At 42.9% G+C, this 23251-nt stretch overlaps 1 protein-coding gene across 1 annotated transcript in view; it reads left to right on the forward strand.

Annotated features, from left to right (window-relative positions):
• The window catches only part of LOC144683850 (connector enhancer of kinase suppressor of ras 2-like), a 462557-nt gene that overhangs the window by 315542 nt on the left and 123764 nt on the right, over positions 1-23251 (forward strand). The window contains exons 8-9 of the mRNA XM_078547354.1: positions 13216-13250; positions 18896-18944. Of these exons, the coding sequence (XP_078403480.1) occupies positions 13216-13250; positions 18896-18944 (84 nt within the window). The remainder of the gene's footprint in view (positions 1-13215; positions 13251-18895; positions 18945-23251) is intronic.

Below are 23251 nucleotides of genomic sequence, written 5' to 3' on the forward strand. Positions count from 1 at the left end.
TTGGTTTCAGTGGTGGATATCTGCATCTCTGCAGTGCACTTAGATGTTCATTCACATTGTGCTCGATGGAGCTGGGTGACCTCTCCATATCCATCAAATCCATCATCCCCTCTTCTAACTAATCTGTGCTGATGTCATCATCACCAGGCAACACAGAATGCTAACAGGAACCATGGACCACTCCGATGAACCTGCTGCCCTCTTCAGGATGCATTCTTCCAGCGTTATGTAGTGCTACTATCACAGGATGAAGAGTACTTCTGTTTGGAGAAGTAAGATATTGGTGTTGTTGGGACTAAGGGAAATACTGTTTGTGGAGCTAATCCACCCCAGCTGCTTATGCCACTGTTTTTATCTGCAAAGTAGTACAAAGGAAGAAATAAGATTTAGCTGTTTTGTTTTAATTCTTTCATGGGATTTGAGTATTGCTGGCAAGGCCAGCATTTGTTGCCCATCTTTAATTGCCCTTGAGAAGGTGGTGGTGAGCTGCCTTCCTGAACCACTGCAGTGCATCTGGTGTAGGTACACCCACAGTTCTGTTAGGGATGGAGTTCCAGGATATTGACCCAGCATCAGCAAAGGACCGGTGATATATTTCTAAGTCAGGATGGTGAGTGGTTTGGAGGGAAACTTGCAGGTGGTGGTGTTCCCATCTGTCTGCTGCCCTTGCCCTTCTAGACAGTACAGATGTTGTTGAAGGAAACTTGGCAAGTTTCTGCAGTGCATCTTGTAGATAGTACACACTGCTGTCACTGTGCATCGGTGGTGGAGGGAGTGAATGTTTAATGTGGTGGATGGGGTTCTCATCAAGGGGACTGCTTTGTCCTGGATAGTGCTGAGCTTCTTGAGTGTTATTGGAGCTGCACTCATCCAGGCAAGTGGAGAGTATTCCATCACACTCCTGACTTGTGCCTTGTGGATGGTGGACAGGCTTTGGATAGTCAGGAGGTGGGTTACTCGTCGCAGAATTTCCAGTCTCTGACCGACTTTTGTAGCCACAGTATTTATATTGTTGGTCAAAGCCCCCAACCTGTTCTTATAGTGGCTGGTCCAGTTAGTTTTCTGATCAGTGGTAACCCTCAGAATATTGATGGTGGAGAATTCAGTGATGGTAATGCTGTTGAATATCAAGTGGAGATGGTTAGATTCTTGTTGGAGATGGTCATTGCCTGGCACTTGTGTGGCACAAATGCTACTTGTCGCTTATCAGCCTGAATGTTGTCCTGGTTGTGCTGCATATGGAAACGTACTGCTTCAGTATCTGAGGAGTCACGAATGATGCTGAACATTGTGCAATCATCAGCGAACTTTCACACTTCTGACCTTATGATGGAGGGAAGGTCTTTGATGAAACAGCTGAAGATGGTTGGGCCTAGGACACTACCCTGAGGAACTCCTGCTGCAATGTCTTGGAACTGACATCATTGACGTCCAACAACCACAATCATCTTCCTTTGTGCTAGGTATGATTCCAACCAGTACAGCGTTTTCTCTCTGATTCCCATTTACTTCAATTTTGTTAGAGCTCCTAGGTGCAACTCTCAGTCCAATGCTGTTAGTCACTCTTATCTCACCTCTTGAATTCAGCTCTTTTGTCCATTTTTGGACCAAAGCTGTAATGAGGTCAGGAGCTGAGTGGCCTTGGCGGAACCCAAACCCGACAAGCAGGGTATTGCTGTGAAAGTGACACTTTATAGATTGTTGAGAACATCTTCTGTCATTGCTGATGATCAAGAGTAAACTGATGAGGTGGGAATTGGCCAGATTGGACTTGTCCTCCTTTTTGTGGGCAGGACATACCTGGGCAATTATCCATATTGTTGGGTAAATGCCAGTGTTGTAGATGACGGGAACAGCTTGGCTATGGTCCTGTTAGTTCTGCAGCACATCTTCAGTACTACATTCGAGATGTTGTTAGGAGCCATAGCCTTTGCAGTATCCAGTGCCTTCAGCTGTTTCTTGATATCACATAGAGTGAATCGAATTAGCTGAAGACTGGCATCTGTGATGCTGGGCACTGCAGGAGGAGGCTGAGATGAATCATCTACTGGATACACCTAGCTGAAGATGGTTGCAAATGCTTCAGCCTTGTCCTTCGCGCTGATGTGCTGGACTCCCCGTCATTGAGGATGGGAATATTTGTGGAGCTTCCTCCTCCTGTTAGTTGTTTAATTGTCCACCAACATGCATGACTTGATATGGTAGGATTTCAGAGCTTTGTTCTGACGCATTGGCTGTGGGATTGGTTAGCTCTGTCTATCACATGCTGTTTCCACTGTTTAGCATGCATGGAGTCCTGTGTTGTACCTTCAGCATATTGGCTCCTGATTATTAAGGTATGCCTGGTGCTGCTCCTGACACACTTTCCTGCACTCTTCATAACCAGGGTTGGATTGCAATAGCAGAGTAGGGGATATGCTGGGCCATGAGGTTATAGATTGTGGTTGAATACAATCCTGATGGTCCACAGTGCCTCATAGATCCCTAGTTTTAAGTTGCCAGATCTGTTCTGAATCTGTCCCATCTTGCACAGTGGTAGTACCAGATAACGTGATGGAGGGTAACTCAATGTGAAGATGGGACTTCGTTTCCACAAGGACTGTGCGGTGGTCACTGCTACCAATACTGACATGGACACAGATAGGTGTGTGAGAGCAAGGTCAAGTAGTTTTTTTCCCCTCATGTCGGTCCCCTCACTACCTGTTGCAGGCCCAGTTTGACAGATACGTCCTTCAGGACTCGGCCTGCTGTGATGCTACCAAACCCCCTTTGGTGATGGCCTCGAAGTCCCCCCACCCAGAGTACAATTTGTGTTCTTTTGCTCTTAGTGCTTCTTCCAAGTGGTGTTCAACATGGAGGAGTACTGATTCATCAGCTGTGTTCATCAGTAGGTTTCCTTGTCCATGTTTGACCTGATGCCATGAGACTTCATGGAGTCCGGGGTCACTGTTGAGAACTTCCAGGGCTACTCCCTTGCTACGGTATACCACTGTGCTGCCACCTCTGGTGGGCCTGTCCTGCTGGTGAACAGGCTATACCCAGTGATGGTGATGGATGAGTTTGGGACATTGTCTGTAAGGTAGGATTCCGTGAGTATGACTATGTCAGAATGTTGCTTGACTAGTCTGTGGGACACCTCTCCCAATATTGGCACAAGCCCCCAGATGTTAGTAAGGAGGATTTTGCAGTGATGACTGGACCATTTTTGACTCCAGTGCCTAGGTTGATGCCAGGTGGTCTGTCCAGTTCTACTCTTGATAAAAAAGGAGCACTGCAGCATTTGAAAGGTTCCTATACCTATCTTCCACCTTTCATACATGATTTCTAGACAGACAGATACTTCTCTGAGATGGGTGATCCACTGAGCCTTTCACTTCACCCTATGTACTGCTAAACATTGTTAGTCTGATGAATTTCCTAATGATCTCCTCTCATAAGTGCAGGGGTTTCTCCCTGATACAGCTGTCACCATTGCTAGACTGTGCTGCGCCATTGTTTGACACCTTACCCTACAACAAGTAAATGATAATATGGTGACTTTTACACATGAACAAGGGCAATTAGGGATGGTCAATAAATGCTGGCCTAGCCAGCAACGCCCACATCCCATGGATTAATGTTTTATAAGTAATGGCGACCAAGACAGCTATCATCAATTGTTGTAAAAACCCATCTAATGCTGTTTAGGGAAGGGAATTTACCATCCTTAACTGGTCTGGCCTACATGTGACTCCAGACCCACAGCTATGTGGTTGACTGTTAATTGCCCTCTGCAATGGCCTAGCAAGGCATTCAATTCTAGGGCAATTAGGGATGGGCAACAAATGCTGGTCTTGCCAGCGATGCCCACATCTCATGAAAGAATAAAGGGAATAAAATATGCACAGTTGATGACGCCCTCTTCCCCTGTGGGAAGCCAGCCAGAGAAACAAACCTGAGCACCCGCTCATTCTAACCAACACCATAGCAGGAAAAGTTGACATAATTGCCTCCCTGGTAAACAAGCCATCTGTCTAATACATTTGAGGGCCGTCGACTGGCAGCTCCTGCAAGAGCCCTGGAAGGAGCCAGAGGAAAAGAAGTTAAGGATGCTGGTTGCTTTGACAGCTACTGGTAAACCTTGGCCATAAGGTCCACATTGCAGCAGGTCTTATTCTAGCAGGCTGAAAATATCTGCCACCTCCTGAAACACTGATATTCTGACATGTTGAGGAAGCTTATTCTCTCTCTGTAGACCCTATGTTCAGAGTATGATCATCTGTGAGCTGCACCTCTTCTGCTGTTCGTTTTCTCTGACCAAGCGTGTGAGCAGCAGGCTGTCGCTGCTTCTGCTGCTGGTGGTGCTGGTGAGATCCAACATAAGCAGCATCCATGCTGATCAGCTGTACAAACCTTCAAAGTATAGATGTCACCTCCAAAATTATAAAAGTAACTTCTCAGCGCAAGTACTGTGAACAAGCTTGTCACACAAGAAGGTAAGAAAGCAGTTGTGAGGCATCTGCACTTACGATATATCTCCCTGTCACATCTTCAGCCCCCTCAGTTGCCACAGGGTCTTGCCTTGCTTGCATTGATAAGTTCCAGGAAGCCCGGAAAACCTGTGGTGTAGCAATATTAATGTGGTAAGCCATGTTAATATTGCTATAATTGCACTTGCAGCCTAACCTGCTTGAGTTAATGTTGAAATCGGCAGATTGGAGGCAGCTTCCCAATACACTTGCATTTCCTGAAGATTTCCACCCTTATCTGCATCTAACTCCATGCACACTCACCCGTGTTAAACTCCCCTTTATGGTTGTAAATAAAATGACATTTCTACTACCGCTGCATTCAAGTTTTCGCATGAAACTTGATGACCATACTAACTGACCTAATGATAAGGATATGCAAGTACAAACCACAGTATAAAGTAAGGTGGGTGAGTTCAGAAATAACTGATTAAATTGGTTTTAGTGGAAAACATACAAAGCCTAACCTTTGCATTTTGATCTGTGGCGTCATTAATTCCACTCAAAACAAGGCGTGATTTCAGTTCCTGTCTGTAGTTGTTCTGATATCAGTAAATATAAGTAGTTGTGCAGTAAAAACAGAGCATTGAGTAACCTAGTTTATTTTTCCTCAATGAAAAGCATTTTTGCACATGCAGCATGGATGATTTCCTCCATCAGGCCTCCAATTCTGCTATGGGTATGGGTAAATCTTTTGATTTTTTAAATTATTCTTTGATGGGATGTGCCAGCATTTGTTGCCCATCCCCAATTGCCCTGCTAGGCCATTTCAGAGGGTAGTTAAGAGTCAAATGTATTGCTATGGGACTGGTGTTACATGTAGGCCAGATTGGGTAAGGACAGCAGATTTCCTACCCTGATGGACATTAGTGAATTAGATGGGTTTTTACAACAATCAATGTTAGTTTCATTAATGGTGACCATCATTGAGACTAGCTTTTAATTCTGGATTTATTAATTCAATTCAACTCCACCAGGATTTGAACCCATGTCTCCAGAGCATTAACCTAGGCCTCCTAGATTTCTAGTTCAATGACATTACCACTACACCACCATCTCCTCCTAATTCAGCAATTCCCAGGACACATATTTGAACCAAGGAAGTCCACATCAGTAATCCAGGCAAAGAGATCAGCATTCCCTTCCTCTTTGCAGCCCAAATGATTTTTCATCCACTTAATTTGGCGCAGAAGCCAATTTCCCTTCAGTCCTTGGAATGGGTCATTATTTTCCAAAATTTGTGCACTCAGTCACATTCAGTCACAGCTTGGCTGTTCACCAGTGTAAGGTATTATACCCTGACATAACTGCAGCATATGAGGATGGAGGCAAACTAAAAATGAAAAATTCATATATCTATAGCAGATAAGCAGATAGATGAGCTGCATAACTGTACAGAATCTGTCTGTTGGCATGAAGTTTATTAACTTGCCCAGTCTGGTCTCAGGCCAATGCATCTCCAGATGCACCCTTTAGTTTGTACGCTATCTAACTTTTATTATAGCAGACGATAAGCAGATTTAAATTTTTTTTTCAAATCAGTTAGTGAAAAACTATTGTAGCATATCACTTTCATTACTGTGGTTATTGATATTTGGACATTATTATCACATGGATCGCAAGAAAGTGAAGGAGGTTATTCATCCTATCAGATTGAACCTCCAATCCCTCCCCCAACAATTTCAGCACATTGTCTAATTTCATCTCAATGACTCCACATTTTTTTTGCCCTCACTATCCCACCTAGAAGTCCCTTCCTGCATTAATTGTGAGATCAAACCTTGTTTATGTGATGGTGAGAATAATTAGCTTTCTATTTCAGTACATACTCAGCAATTATGGAGGTGTTGTAAACAGTGCAATGAACGATTGTGTTACATCACAATTAAAAATATATCCATTGCAGGCTGATGGCTACAGACATGTGCTGGTCAAAACACTATTGTGATGGTGTAGCGATGACACAATACCAGCAATTAGACATTTGTAAAAATGAAATAAATTAGGGCAGTGACAGGAGTCTCCCCTCTGATGAAACTGTGGTCTAGAAAGACATTCTGAATTGGTTTTATTTTAAAATTCCTCACACAAAGGGAAATCTGGAACTCCCTTCCCCAAAAGGCTGTTGATGATAGGTCATGGAAAATTTCAAATCTGAGATAGATAGATAGACAAGGTCATTAAGGATTATGCAACAAACATGGGTAGATGAAGTTAAGATATGGATCGACCATGATCTAATTGACATTTGAAGGGCTGAATGGTATAATACTGTTCCTATGTTCCAAATGCAGTTTACAGATTTTAGTATGCATGTGTGGTGACAATGTTCAGGGAGAGGTGGGAGGAATACCTTACTGCAATATGTGCAGAGAACCTGAGAGGGATTGTCAGATTTTTTTTATTCTTTCATGGGATGTGGGCATCACTGGCAAGGCCAACATTTGTTGCCCATCCCTAATTGCCCTTGAACTGAGTGGCTTGCTAGGCTGAAACAAGACTTTTATTCCAGATATTCTTAACTGAATTTAAACTGCACCAGCTGCCGTGGTGGAATTTGATCCCATGTCCCCAGAGCACTAGCCTGGGCCTCTAGGTTACTAATTTAGCGACCTTAGTACCATCTCCCTATGAAGATACTCCACCAAGTGAAATTGGTGCACTCTATTTCAGAAATGTGTCGCATGACAAGGAGGCAATCAAAAATACATGGTGAACAACCATAATACCTGCTGTGGTAATAAATTGTAAGCAGTTAAACAAAAGCAGTTTTACCTTTTCGAGCACTTTCATCAATGACCTGACACATCAGTCAGTGTGGATTTGTCACGTGCCTTGAACCTTCCTCTTTAACTCACCTGTGATGAGTATTAATCCAAAAAAGAGGAGTACCAAAGCACACAAGCAGCCTGTTGAATCTCTGTGAGGACTCTACCTTCCATTGTTAAGGCTGTGGTGCAATCGTATTCCATTTTTTCCTCTACATATGGGGCACCCCTGAACACTCTCAAAAACCTCTGCAAATAGTGATACACTTCCAAGGCCTTTTGCAGATAATGACCTAGTTCTTTGGACCAACTACAGTTACTGACACACTCCCAGAGCCTCTGCAGATACCCGCACAAGGAAAATGAATAAGGGTTTCAAGGGCCACGGGGAGAGATCAGACTGGTGGAATTAGTTTGAGATTGTTGGGTTTTTTTTATTCATTCACGGGGTGTGGGCTTCGCTGGCTGGGCCAGCATTTATTGCCCATCCCTAGCTGCCCTTGAGAAGGTGGCGGTGAGCTGCCTTCTTGAACTGCTGCAGTCCATGTGGTGTAGGTACACCCACAGCACTGTTAGGAAGGGAGTTCCAGGATTTTGACCCAGTGACAGTGAAGGAACAGCGATATATTTCCAAGTCAGGATGGTGAGTGACTTGGAGGGGAACTTCCAGGCGGTGGTGTTCCCAGGCGGTGGTGTATCAAACAGTCATGCAGGCACAAGAAATAAGATTAGATAGACACCTCCTAGACTCAGTATAGTCAATCAAATAATCAGGATATTGTTCCATTGGGTAAGTTAATTCAGAATTTATTCCTGTAAGACTGGAGAGGGAGTGCTTTAGTGTGAATAAGAGGACCCAGATAACTCACCTGATTGAATACATTGGGCATCCATTAGTCCATTTTCTTTCAGTTCTGCCTTTCTATAACTCTTATATCAGCTACTGTGAATTAGTACTGAAAGGTTGAGAAGCTGGTACTGTCGGTATGTCACAAGTTTGAAAAACAAAATCATGGATGGGGGAACCCCCACAACCCTCCATCGCGCTAACTTCTGACTAAAAATAAATCAAACCCATTGTCAGTAGGTCTGAGCGTCAGCACTAGCAGGACAATTGGCCTCTGTCTGGATTTTTATTGTTCCACAATCTAAAAATTACATTACAACATTATATTTACAGACGATTTGTGGGTGTTATATTTGACCTCAAATTGAGTTTCCTACCACATACCCACACCATTACTAAGACCACCTGTTTCCACCTCTGTATTATTGTCTGACTCTGCCCCAACCTCAGCTTTTCTGCTGTAGTGGCCCTAGTCTATTCCTTTGTTACTTCTAAATCTGACTATTCAGCACATCCCTGGCTGGTTTCCCAATTCTATCCACTGCAAAACTCTGCAACCCTGTTCTAACTTGCACCAAAACTCACATCTCTGTGTTCACTGACAAACATTGCTCCTGGTTAATGCCTTGATTTTTCAAATCCTCATTCTTGATTTCAAATCTGTCCATGAATTAGCCCCTCCCTTTCTCTTGATCTCCTCCAGCCTTACAGCCTCCTGAGATCTCTGTGCTCTTCCCACTCTGGCTTCTTAAACAATTTTAATCGTGTTACCACTGGAAACCATGACCAAAGCAGCAGAATACTCTTGCTAAATCTTTCCGCCCCTCTACCTCTCTTTCCTTCTTTAAAACAATTTTAGAACCTACCTCTGACCAAGATTTTGGTCATCTAGCCTAATACCTCTGTATGTTGCTTGTTGCCAAATTTTTGTCTTGTAAGGCTTTGAAGCATCTTGGGATGTTCTATTACATTAAAGGCGCTATATAAATGCAATCTTCTTTCTGAAGGGAAACATCCAGCTACTGAACTGTTGGTAGGGTTAGTGTAGGAATATTGAGCAACTTTCATTCTTACATACAGGCTTTGAATGAATCACAGATGTGTGCTCTAATTAACTCTGTGCTCTATTCCAGGAACATATATTCACAAATATGACACTATTAATACATTATGGGGCTTGTTACGGACAGGAGAGAAATCAGTTCAAACAACACTGATTTCTCCTCTTACCACCTGTCCGTAAACAGCATGTGTTTAATTGCTTTCTTTTTTTGAATAGGCAGTGGTGTATTTCCCAACCCCTCAGTTTTTGTGTGATCTGTTTTCTACTAATAACCCCACAGCAAACCCGAGTTAGGATTAACTCAGAAGGTTAGTTTATTACACACATTCAAAAAAAACGTGAAAAGGAATGTCCACAATTTCCCACTCTGCATTCATACAGTAAAGGGAGGGATAGAGAAAGGGAGGTTATATAGTACAAGGACCACAGAGCAAACTAATATTGGTTCATGTGAGTTCCAGAGTTCAGAATCAAAGTCCAATGAGGAATTCTTTCACAGAGGTCAGCTAGCTGAGGACTGGTGGTGTAATATTTGCTTTTCCAGTGGGGGTGAAGTCACAGGATGAAGTAGGCACGCAGAGATTGAATCAGTACTGTCGGCGATAGTACAAAATCTTCCCAGCAGAGTCAGATTAGATGGGGGCCAGTTGTCCAGCCTGGCCAGAGCTTGCTTCTGTGAGGCTTGCTGGTCGGATGTTAAACAGCAGATTGGGGAAGGGAATGCAGCTCAAGAGAGTAATAGTAACCTGTTCAGCAAGCCAGAGTCTTAGGTTATGTGACCTTACTTCTCCACAATGACTTCAACAAAGGATGTTTATCCAGTGTCTGGCAATTGGCTTTGTGTCCCAGACTAATAACATCTCAGCCATTATGGGTTGAAAGGGAATTACCTGGAAAGACTCAGCAGGTCTGGCAGCATCGGCGGAGAAGAAAAGAGTTGACGTTTCGAGTCCTCATGACCCTTCAACAGAACAGTTCTGTTGAAGGGTCATGAGGACTCGAAACGTCAACTCTTTTCTTCTCCGCTGATGCTGCCAGACCTGCTGAGTTTTTCCAGGTAATTCTGTTTTTGTTTTGGATTTCCAGCATCCGCAGTAGTTTTTTGTTTTTATGGGTTGAAAGGGGTTCTACTTGTTGAGTGTCTGGTGTTTGGGAAGTCATTGTCTCCATAGACTCACCAACTCCGCTAACAAGCTTGGCTTATCAAATGTAAATGGGTTTTGTGTACTATCTTTGAAGTTGGTCTGTGCAGTTCCAGATGGTCTGTTAGAAGCTCCACAGACATAACGAGGTGTGACATTTCGGAAACTGAGAAGTGAATTATTTTGTTCTGGTGATTCACAGACAGAGGGTCAGCCATCTTAATTGTCTTCGTTCAGCAGAAAAGTCCAGTTTAAAAATAAGAAATAGCACTAAGGATAAAGTTTTTTTTAAGAATATACATTGTTGGATTCTGTTCCGTAAAAGGTTATTTGCTATCAGTAAATATGCTATTAAAGCACCTAATAGAAAAAAGAAACTACACTAAGATCTCTGGTAAAGAAACTAACCCTTGAAGACCATTAAATCTACAGCAGCGCATTCTTATGGAGGAATGGGTTTGAAATCCCTCCCTCTTTCATCTTAACCTGTTTGAAATAGCACCCATTAAGATAGTGGGGATGAATATATATGCTGGCATCTCAACATAGTTTCAGAGATTAATCTTTTGTTATCTGGATTGTTATTTGGAAAGCAGTACAAGCTTTGAGTTGAAGGTGAAAGTTACATGTTTATTTATAAGGAGGTGGTAACTATGTTGACAGTGTTAGGAAAATATCAAAATCTGAGGGCTGCGTTATTGAGGTAGTCATAATGTTCCATTTGTATATCCGTGCAGCAAAAATCTGAGCTTAACAGACAAACGCAAGAAAAATCAATGAATCAAAACTTTTCGGAAGTTTCAGTAGAATTGATAGATGACTCTTAATTACCTTTTAACTGACAGTTAAAAAATGGAGAAATTACTTCTAAAATTAGTTTTGTTGAATTCACCATTTTGAATTGGCACTTTACCACACACTGTACAGTGTTTAAGAATCCATAATTACTGTGTTTACCACATAAAGAACTTAACTCAGTTATTTTTATATAAATGTAATATATATATATCATATGTACTGTATACAATATTTAGTGCTTGAGATTAAGTTCCTCTTACCCATTCGTTATACTATTGTACAAACATTAACAATTATAAATCAACAATTGATCAGGAAGACATAGCCTTGGTGTCACCTGAATGATGTATAATATATGATAATGATTGCAAACTTGTTAGATTTGCCAAAATTATAGTTTACGCTGAGGTATCAGGGGTGACCTTACAGCATAATCCTGAGCTCCCAGCTGTAGAGGTCGTGCTCAATGGGAGGTTGTGGTGAATAAGACTATGCTGTAACACCAATTCTCCAATCCCCAGTCACCAAGGGCATAGCTCGAGTGTGGGAGCATAAAATCATGGAAGTAACCTCAATATCCTGTTAAGGAGAGTGAGCTTCAACAGGTCCTCTGTCTGTTCTTAATATTTTCATATATTCTTTTATAATAGGCACAATGAAAACATTGGTAGCTTAGGAACGACTATTATCAATCAATCTATCAATTTTTAACAAAAAGATTAACCCATTTAAAATGAATGGGTTAATGTCTCCAGGAAAAAGTTAGAAGAAGCACTTTGGAACAAGCACTGGGAACCTGACTCTCAGTAATTTCCAGGCTCCAGTCTGGAACTAGTGCAAATCACAAGTATAAATGTCAAATCTACTGACTAAGGACCCTTTCGTACTCTAGGGGTTGCATGGCCTTTTTAAAAATGTCATCCAATTATTGTAAGGATTCAACCAACTTGAGAAGTTTCTAGCCTGACTGGTTTTCCACTTTTCCTTAATCACTTACCCTCTTGTGTTGAAATAATTAGTGATTTCCAAACTCTTTCTAGTATTTCTTCCCCTTCTACTCTTCATCTTGTAACTTTGAAAGGGAAGTGTAGTACCTCATTTGGATCCCTTACATGACTCCGAGGAAATATTTTCAAATCACTCTCCCATATGTTATGGAACTTGCTTTAATTAGTTTCATTAAAAAAAAGTTACTTGTCGATTAGTTTCGTTAAAAAAAAGGATTTTAAATCAGTTTAGTTGTACTGATTTTAATTACCTTGTTAGCTTACGTGATTTGTGCCGCTAACTAGTAACAGTTTAACTAGCTTTCCATCTTTTCTTGGTTAAAAGCAAATTCTTACATAAATTCCTGGATTCGGCATAAGGAAAGTAAAAGTCACAAGGAAGTCAGAGCATAGACATTTTTCTCCCCAAGAAACAAGGTTAGGCAGCCAGCTTCAAGAGTCAGTTTAGGTAGGCAGATAGGCAGGATATTGTTCCTTTGGGTAAGTTAATTGGGAATTTATTTCTGTAAGACTAGAGAAGGAGTGCTTTAGTGTGAATAAGAGAGGATGAATAGTTCTCCCTATATTGAGGAGATAGAGAAACTATACCAGAGAACTCAGACAACATTTCCAAATGAATACATTGGGCATTCATTAGTCCGTTTTCTTTCAGTTCCACCCTTCTGTAACCCTCACATCAGCTACTGTGAATCTAGAACTGAAAGGGTGAGAGTCTGGTACCATCGCCATGTCACAAGTTTGAAAAACAAAATCGTGGGCGGGGGAATCCTCACAACCCTCCACCGCACTAACTTCTGACTAAAAATAGATCAAACCCATTGCCAGTAGGTCTGAGTGTCAGCACTAGCAGGAAGGTAAGTGTGAGCCTGTAGACGTAGCAGGCAAATATTTTGCTGTGCTGTTTCAGCTTGCCTATCTACAGTAAATGCTGTTTATACCTGCAGTAGTTAATGACTTCACATTTCAGGTATGTCAGAACACCCTCGCTGAATGTTTTATGATAGGAAATGGGGTTTGTTGAATTTCTGTTAAAGACTTTAACACAGCTTTTTTTTCCCTCTTTCCATCTTTTGTTGTTGCAGCGAGCAGGGGATTCTATTGTTGGGGAGACAGAAAGGTAAATCTTTTCCTTCTGATATGTTTCTTGAAATATGATTGATTGTTGAAAGTGTAAAAGAATCATCTTGATGTGGACAGTGAGTGTATGTTACTGTAGAGATACTAAGTCGAGTAAAACCTAACCATTTAATGTTTACATTTGAAGACTTATTTGAGGTAGGAGTTACACTGAACTCCAAGCAAGCTCAAACTAGGCCCCAGGCAAGGTGCCCACACCTCAGAGTGAGTGTGCTAATTGGTCTCCTGAATTATACTGCCTTTGGGCGCCTAAGGCCACTTCCCATTAAAATGAAACTGATGAGATAACTACCCCAGCAGGGGCAGTCCAAAGTTAACACAATTGAAAATCTAGTGTCTTCACTAGAAGCCAGGCCAGCAGTCGGGCTGTAACGTCCGAGAGCTGGGGAGATGGGGAAGGTTGATTATGAATTTTGCACATGCTTGCAATGCAGTGACACCCATCCCCTTGCTGAACAGAGAGCACAGGGAAATACCAGGTGAGAGCAGGAACAGGCTTAACCGATGATTCCCATTGTTAAATAACCAGTGATACTGTCCACCACGTGAAGAGTGGACACACGGGCGAGGTGCCACCAATAAGCCAGGGAGCTTGCAGCCTATTCACTCTCAGAAGGTGGCATGGCAATGTTTATATGTTAATGAGGCTGACAGACCTGATTTAACGTCCCTAGCAGTAGAGAGCCAGGTTTCCAACCCTCAAGAAACCCGGGAGCTGAAAAGAGATGAGGCCAACTTTGGAGAGAAGCTAAATGCCTTTACAGCACTGTATGTGGGCCAGGAGGAGCAGGAATTCAAAACTCCTGGCTTTCCTGGCTTTCAATCACACCCCCCACCCCCCCAATAAAAAAGCCCCATGAATCAAATTCCATCACCCATGCCACCCAACCCCCCCTCCCCCTACCCACCCCCTGCCATGTCAGGTTTGCAGTTGGACCTAGCTGTTTCTGTGGCTTGCTGTTGAGTCCTCCCCAACTGGCTGACTTCCCACGGGGACTCCGTCAAACACAAAGGATGCAGGCTATGGAGTTAAAACTGGCACGATGGGTCATATAGTCTCTTACAATTCAGTGACAGCAATGCCAGGCAGCTGCAGGGGTAATCCTAAACTGAATCTGGATGGCACCCAATCAAGATTGGTGTGGTGGGCCCTTGTTCAGTGTGAATATAAAATTTTTCAAGTTATCAATGAGGATTACCATGGATATAATTTAAATAAAATGACTCTAAAAATCAAAAAAACCAAATTTGAAAGAAAATGCAAATTTCAGATCAAGTCTTCAAATTAATTTAACCATTTTAAGCAGATTTGTTTAACCTCTCATCTGCAGTGAAATATCAGTTCGGGAATTGTTGCATATATGCAAAAATCTCATAAACCCATGTAATGAAAACTTGATTTATTCAGTCACATTGGATCAAAAAGCCTAATTATTAACAGACAAATTGGCGGAATGTGATCCCAAAACACAGGCAAAAATCTCAGACAAAAAAATGGGATTTGACTGAAATACTCATTGTAGTGTCACTGTTTACACTGCAGTGCAAGATGTGGAGATCCATGGCTTCCAGGTCAGATTCACCATACAGCTGAATTCTGCACCTCAGTGATGTGACTATGGAGAGTCTCATTATATCCCCAAAAAATAAATCAAACTGGAAATTGCTTACATTAGGACAGGGTTACTGCCACCATTGACCACACTTTTTTCTTGTTAATCAATAGGTAGGTTTATGAAATTACAGTTTCAGGCAGAATTTCCACTAATTACCCAGAGCCTTTCTTCCCTTACACTGACTCCCAATGTGAGCCTGAGGGCATAACAGAGTGACACTGATGAGAGAATCGCCTGTCCATTGGGCATGCACGGTGCAGACTCTCATCTACTCAGAGTGGATATCAGCAAACTGCGAGTACACCGCCACCATTTTCCCTCTAATACAGATGGACTGTCAGGGCCAGAGTTTTGTGATTTTCTAATGTGTGCACTTGATGGGCAAAATCTGACCCTGGCCTTATCCTTCCCAAATGTAACCCTTATATTCCTGTACATTCTCCTTGTGGCTTTAACACATCAGACATGGGGTAGAATCTTCCCAGCCCCGCGGAAGCAGGTTAGGAGGTGGGACTGGAGCAAACTTGGCAATTAGCGCATCAGGTCAGTTGCCCAAGGTGTTTTCACCTTTGAGAATCTTGCCTGAGGTGGGGTCAACGTGACAGCGACCACTCACTCAGCAGTGGCGGACAGTCTGTTAGGCCCATTAAGGGGCCAATTGAAAGCATGGTTATGACACCTCTGGGACCTTGCCAACTGCGGACGGTCTCATCAGTGAGACTGGAACTCAGTAGGTAAATGGAGCTGGCCTCCCAGTGGCAGGCTGAGAGCCATTGGCACCTCTTAATCATTCTAGCATGGAACTGCTGGGGTGAGGGGGCTACAAGCCCTTCATAATAGTGGCATGACAGATATGGCCCTGATTGATTTTTAAATTGTTAACATGCCGCAGAGAATGCCTCCATTTTGGGGAGCCCTCACATTCTCTTGCCTGTCTCAGCAGTGCCTATCTTTCGCAGTGGCCACTTAGAGCTTTGGGCCCTCTGACTGAGTATCTCGCCTTGTGAACCTACCTGTGGTCCGTAATTGAAGGCAAATGGGGAGGCAGCCTCTTAATTGGCCACCATTCATAAGATGGTGACACTGTGCAGCCAGCCAACAACATCAGGGTCGGGATTAGCATTTGTTCTCGGCTGCATAAAGTTTTCAAAGACGGTAAAATTCCATCCCTCATCTGAAATGTTTCAAAGTCAGGTGGAGTTACACTTGATTTAACTTTCAAACCACTTTTCCCGCAAATTCAAAAGAAATCTCCACTTTTTATTGTACGGAGTCGCGGAAATATGTAATAATGTAAAGGAAACAGATTAAATTAGTGCCAGATGAAAACACATCTCCAAGTCCAGCCTAGGGGGAAATTGGAATAAGAGAAAGTTTATCATGTTGTGATGTCAAGCAGAGCATATTTGGCTCTGATTGGCAAACTCTACAGCAAATAATAAAAATAACCTGAAATAGTTCCAAAGCTCTGAACTTCACTGATTTTACATCTATATTTTACTGATCATCTTTCCTTTACAACCATTCGAATCCTACGTGAAATTGGATATTGATTTGCTTGATGTGCTTTTGTAATGGGTTTGGGAAAGGTAAGATCTTATCAAACAGCTGAGGCAAACTGGAGGGAGATCAAGCCACTGCTTCAACCTCATGCATCAGTTGGTACATTTTGTGCCACAGAGCATTGATCTACGAGTGAATTATATTTATTGCATTATCACCCATTTCAGTACGTCTTCTCATATAAGGCCAGGCTTACATCATTTACGGGATTTTGTTCCCCACACATTTATTCTGAAACATCAAGTTGACTGATCCGCTGAGTGTCTCCAGAACCTTGTTTTTTTTATATTTCAGATTTTAAACATCAGCATTTTTTGTTTTTGCATTTCAACTTACATTTTCCTCTCCCTGCTCCGTTATCAAGGGGCTGCTAAACTACATATATTAACCAGGATTTGCACTTCTGCTAAATTAACGAGAGGAATTTTAGACAGCAACATTGAGTATTTTGCAGTGGTACATCACAGCATAATTTCTGGGACAATTTTTTTCTAACAGAAACACACTCCAAAATGACATGTAACAGTCCAATAAAGGATTTTTTAAGGTCTGTTACCCTGCGCGTTACTCTGCAGACTGCTCCCAGGACTAAAACCTGAACTGCATTCATCCATTTTTGAAGGTGGCAGGGCAAGTTGATAAACGCTGTTATAAAAGCAAATATGACCCTAGACTTTATAAATGGCTTAACATAGTACAAAAGTATGGAAGGTATGGTGAACCTTTACAAATCACAGTTTAGACTTCAGCTGGAGTGGTCTGTCCAACTCTAAGCTTGTGGATGGCCTCCCTGCCCCATCAACAATTGAGAGCCTGAAGTGGGCAATTAATGCCCACATAAGGACCTCATTCCACCGCCATTGATATTCACTCAGCAGTGGCAGGAGACTCGCCATGTGGGAAGCCCATAAAGCAAACCCTGTTGGGGTTGCTTGCAGACTTCTGGGGGGTGGCAGAGAGGAGGGTCCCTCTATGCCAGGCACTCAGTGCCTGATCAAGGAACCCAACATCGAGAAGGAGGGGGCCTGCTGAGAGGGACTCCCCTGACCTTGCTGCTGACCCTTCTCCCCCCAACCCCGATAGCTTGCATCCCATGAACCCCATCCCACCGCTGCTCACCTGTGACCTGGGTCCCTCAGCGATCCTGAGCCTCGGGTCAGTGCATTACTGGCAGCAACTACCGCCTCCCTGGTGGTGCTGCCGAACACTGAAGAGTTGCCAGCCTCTGATTAGCTGACAGCTATCTGGGGTGGGATTTCCACCCCCGGGATCTTTGGTCCCAAGGAAGGCCAACTGCTGTCCAGCTAAGTGCCTGATTGACTCTTAATTTGGCAGACCTTCCCTAAAGAGGCAATGTGGAACTCTCGCTGGCTCTGCAATTGGTAGGCAAGAACACCATCGCTTACGTTAAATTCCATCCTATGTTTCATTGTTCAAAATAGTTTATATCAGTGATATCTCCACCTCATGACATATATTTGCTCTTTAAAGTAATGCGATATTTTAACAGAAACATTGTGATTTCTTGCCTCTCCCGAGGTTTCTTTCCTATTTTCACTTCCTGGAGTGCCATGGTGAATAGTGAAGGATAATTATCTTTTATTAAATTAATCTTACGGGTTGATAAAGGAGACTACCATATTACAAGGAATAGCAAATATCTGATAGTGATTGCAAAGCAGAAATCTTTTCTTGGGTTTCAGATGGTGGTTGCACTCACTGGAGCTTTGCAGCCGTGTATGATTTGAATTTGTTGATGAGGTTGCTGCCCTGTCAATGTCCGTTAATGTTAACTGTCATTTAAGAAAGGAATAGGTTAAATTATTAGTTTTGGCCTCTGTGCGCCAGAATTTTATACCAACTACTTGGTATTTGTAGTGAAATTGTGAGAGGCTGCAGCTTTGAAGGAAGTTAACTCGGTATATCAGTAATTCTGGCTTCATATTAACCGTGGGATTGGCATTCCTGATTAATTATAAATAATTACCAGAAAAAGCTGGAAACACTCAGCAGATCAGGCAGCATCTGTGCAAAAACAGAGTCATTTAGCCACTGCTTCAGGTCTTAAAATCATTGCTCAGGACTGGTTCGATCACATCCTATGAACTGAAAGGGCTTTTATTTAAAAACCTTAGCAGTTCTTTGCAGACTAATAGTGACCTAAGGTGACGACTGAAACAGATTGGCAAATTCTTTGACTCTATCCTGTAGCATTCCTGCTTTTTTTTCCACTATGGGCTAACAACATTTTTTTTTAAATGATTACTTTGGGTAGTTTAGCTACTTCAAAAACATGATTGAGCCACAACAATTCTTTGGGGGGTAAGCATGTAGCATGGGCCGACGAGTTAACACTGTATCCCTTCAATTAAAAATACAATATAATAGCTTTTGGCTCACCTGAAGATAATCCTCTACAAAGGCACTGTTATCTCTTTTTACGCAGGTATGCAAGTGCTGGCATTGACAGACAAGGTGGCACAGCAATGAGGAAGGTAAGGCTTTTGAAAGCTATAAAAACAAAAAACTGCGGATGCTGGAAATCCAAAACAGAAACAGAAATACCTGGAAAAACTCAGCAGGTCTGGCAGCATCGGCGGAGAAGAGTACAGTTGACGTTTTGAGTCCCTTAAACCAGCTTATATTTCACCCCTTTCCTATTTTTACTTAGTTCTGTTGAAGGGTCATGACGACTCGAAACATCAACTGTACTCTTCTCCGCCGATGCTGCCAGACCTGCTGAGTTTTTCCAGGTATTTCTGTTTCTGTTTTTGTTTTGAAAGCTATTCTCTGCACATCATTTCTGACAGCATAAATCATCAGAATAACATCATATCTGTATATTGCAACTTCTATGCTCTCAGCAGCCTATTATTGCTTACAAATAACTGACTCTAATAAAAATACAGCAATACGCATTTTTCAGTATTCCATACATTCACTTTTGCTGCTTTTTGGGCAACACTTTGGAAACTTTCATTACACTGGAAGATTGCTAATTATATTTTGTTGACAAAGTCACTAAATTATGTTGATCTTGTTTATAAATTAAGTATATCTTCAAATTTGATTTTCACTCGCACCCCCACTCTGGTCAGGAAAATTGACACTTGTGGTATAGCTTCTGTTTCTTCGACTGCATATTATGGGGTTGTGCATTCCTTGGTGCTTTTCAGCAATTGGATTCTAAATATTGAGGAATTGTTTCCATGGATTGCTGTGAAACTGCTACGAAGGGGCGAGCTCTGGACCAAGTTCTGAACCCAAGAGACTTGAGTTGACTCATTTCAAAAGGGACCCACATTCAGCTGTTCCTTTACCTAAAGCTTGCGGAGAGTCGGGCGGGGGGGAGGGTAGAAATTTGTGAAGCATTGGTGTGTAGTCGATTGCCTTGGGGCAGGTAACTCTGTGGGCACTACCTTAGCGGCATACTATCAATGGTGAGCTTTGCATGGACTGTGCAGGGAGTTGGCCTAAGTCTGCATAGCGACACTAGAGGTGATGCTAAGCAAATACATTTCTCCCACGATTGCTCCAGTATGGGCATGTGCAGACAGGAATTGTGCACATACAACAGAGGCTTCTGATTATGGTCATTCAGCAAATGACATTTGCAATGAGGCTCTTTTTTTCAAAGAATTGGTGATCCGCTCAGAAATGTCTGATTCCTGATAAACTAGAAAGCTGACCTTAAGTTATCTAGAGACACTTGGGGCTGAATTATACGGGGCACCTTAATCCTTGTGCCACTCGACTAAAAGGTCAGGGAGGAGCCCGCCCAGCAGCAAAATAGCTGCCCTGCAGTCATTAAATGGCCAATTGCCAGCCAATCAGAGGCTGGTGTACCGGTCGCACCAGTGGGAGTGGTGGCCACTGCCAGTACCACCTCTAGACGATGAGGAGGCAAGCTGCAATAGATCAGAACTTTGTAAGTGTTTGGGGTTCAGGAAGCGGGTTGGGGGCTGGTGTGTGAGAGTCCATGAGAAGAAGGCAACCTGGGTGGGGGTTACACTTTGGGAGGCTCTCTGATGGGCCCAGGGGCCCAGTTAAGGAGGGAAAGCCCCCTGCCCGCTGCCAACATGCCGGGCTGGCCGCTTGAGTGTGGCCCTATCCTGCCACCAGTTGAATGCCGGTGGTGGAATGAAGCCCTTAAGTGGGAATTAATTGTCCATTTAAGGGCCTTGATTTGCCCACTGAGGGGCCCAACACCACCCTTGCCACATGTATAATTGTGGTAGGGGCAGGGGCAGGAGCAGGCAAGTAGGCAGACCACCCACTGGACTTAACATGCCCCTTTCACCTTCAAACCCACTGGCGGGGGAGTGTTAATTCCAGCCGATGGATCCATTTTTATAAGAGTGCAGGCGGGGATGTGTAGGGTAGATAGTCAGGAGGCTGTTGGCGACCAATTGAGGATACATTCTTAATACTCAATGGTGTAGAGGTAATGAAGCTAAGTCCTTGCTCTTCTTAGAAAGCTTCCATAATGGTCTTCAGGACCAGGATTGGATTTGTAGATTCCATTCAGTGAAATCAGTCTCTCATCCAATGGACATTCATCGCTAATAGCTACGTTCCAGAACAAGGTTGCTCCAATTCCAATCTCTGTTGATAGCTGAATGTCCTAAGATTTTGCGAGCTCGTAGAATAATCCTTTAACGGAGCATCAGTAACAGGAAGAGCAAAGAGTGATAGGATTGATCTTTGATAAATCTGGTCCCTGGTTGGCACCTGGCCACTGTAGTAAAGCTGAAATTTGTATCTTACCGTCAAGAACCTAGTCATGGTCCTCTAGTCAGGGTCTTGGAGATATCATCCCACCACAATTCTTGGACCACTTTATTTCTTGAGGCATGCACCAGCAATTTACAGAATGTGTTTCTGTGATGGTTCACTTCTCTTTCTATAATGAAAGGCCATTGACCTGAACATTAACTGTGGCCCAGATTTTCCTCCTCCGTTGCTGATTGCTCCAAAAAATCCTTACTTACCTTGTCCATGGGTTGCAGCAAAAACTTCCCCTTCTTTCAGACAAGGCCGAGCCACAGGACAAACAGCAAGGGCTTCCAATGTTGGCGCATTTCTGTCAAAGCCATTCTCCATAGTCATATCATGAGCTGAAGACGCGCCCCCTTGAGGTCAGTCTTCAGGTCATTGATAGGTAATTTTTTTCATGATTTTTAATGTTTTCAAACAGTTAGGATATTTTTAAAACTGGTATAAACTTTTAAATACTTGTACGACAATTTCTAAAAGTTTGCCGGGGTTGGTCTCTCGGCTCCACTCGACTCATCTCCACCTCGTCAACCCCACCACAGCCCTGACTCCTCTCCCCTCTTTGATACCACTCGGCTCCTCTCCACAACAACCCCCTCCCCGCCACACCCGGCTCCTCTACCCCCAGCACCGTGGCACCCTCCACTCCCTGGGCTACCCCCCTCTCCTCCACCAATCGCCCTCCCCCACACCCCGCTACTCCTCTGGCCTCCGCTCACCCTTCCTCGCCACCTGCTCCCCTAGCTCTTCAGTCCAGCCAATGTTAGAAACAGCACTTGCTGGAGTGGAAAGATTTTTCCTTTTCATCCAATGCCATTTGCAACATTGGTGGTACTGAAGAACTGAGGATGGGAAAGGGGAGTGAGGGGATTCGAAGCAGAGCTGCGGGACCCAGAAGAGTGTGAGGTGTGGAAGCCAGAGGAACTAGACGTGAACTGGAGCGGAGGAGGGGGGGCAGGAATTGGAGGAGCAGGGTAGCCATTCATTTAGATCATGGTTGACCTGTTTCTTGATACCACTTACCCATATCCCTTAATATTAATTCCTAACAAAAATCTAGCAGTCTCAGTTTTGAAATTTTCAAATGACCTATAGCTTAATCAACTTTTTGGGGGTGGAAGTTCCAGGAAAGCCAGCCCAGATATGATGGGTCAAATGGCCTCCTTCTGTGCCGTAACCATTCTGTGAAGATTTCTACTATACATTGTATGAAGAATTACTTTCTGACATTACTCCTGAGAGGCCCAGCTCTACTATTAAATTTCTCCCCCTTTGTTCTGGCCTCTCTCACCAGAGGAAATTGTTTCTTCCATCTACCCCATCATCACCTTAATCACTTCAATTAGATAACCCTTTAGTCTTCTGCAAGCAAGGAACTACAAGCGTCATTTGTAAAACCTGTCCTTTTAATTAAATACTTTTGGCTTTTAGAATTTGGGGCTATCCCAGACACCATATGATTCCCTCAAATATTTTTCATATATATCGGGAGCAAAGATAATCTGTCCTTGACCACTCTCGAGAACCTAAGAGAGCATTAGTTTTTACACAAGAAGTCCACCTATACAGTACCAGGGATCAAGAAAATCAGTCCCCAGAGTCGCAGCTTCGAAATACATTTCCATTCTTGTTTTTTCAATCTCGCATAGGAGGGTCTCGATGGAGATATGTGCAATCAGGCAGCTCTATAACTGAGTTTGACAATCAGGTGTGAGTAAGAATTACTGGGCCAATTCTTTTTTTATGCATGAAGCTTCCAATTTATTGTGACATTCTGTACCATGAGATGCTGGTTTTTCTAAGAATCAATTTAACAGGATGAAACCTTGTTTTGTACCAGTGATTTGTAGACTTTTCCAACAAGATGTAGAGAAATTATTCTAATTCCTGAGACCTATTCTTGTTCAAGCAGGCTTTTTTAAAATTATACATACATGCTAAATTCAATATGAGTTTCATCGGGTAAGTTATTTTTTTTTTCCAAAAAAAAATACAATTTTTGATTATATTACCACAGAAGTTGGAT

The sequence above is a fragment of the Cetorhinus maximus genome, chromosome 8 (genome assembly GCF_964194155.1).
Source record: "Cetorhinus maximus chromosome 8, sCetMax3.hap1.1, whole genome shotgun sequence".
Taxonomy (NCBI): domain Eukaryota; kingdom Metazoa; phylum Chordata; class Chondrichthyes; order Lamniformes; family Cetorhinidae; genus Cetorhinus; species Cetorhinus maximus.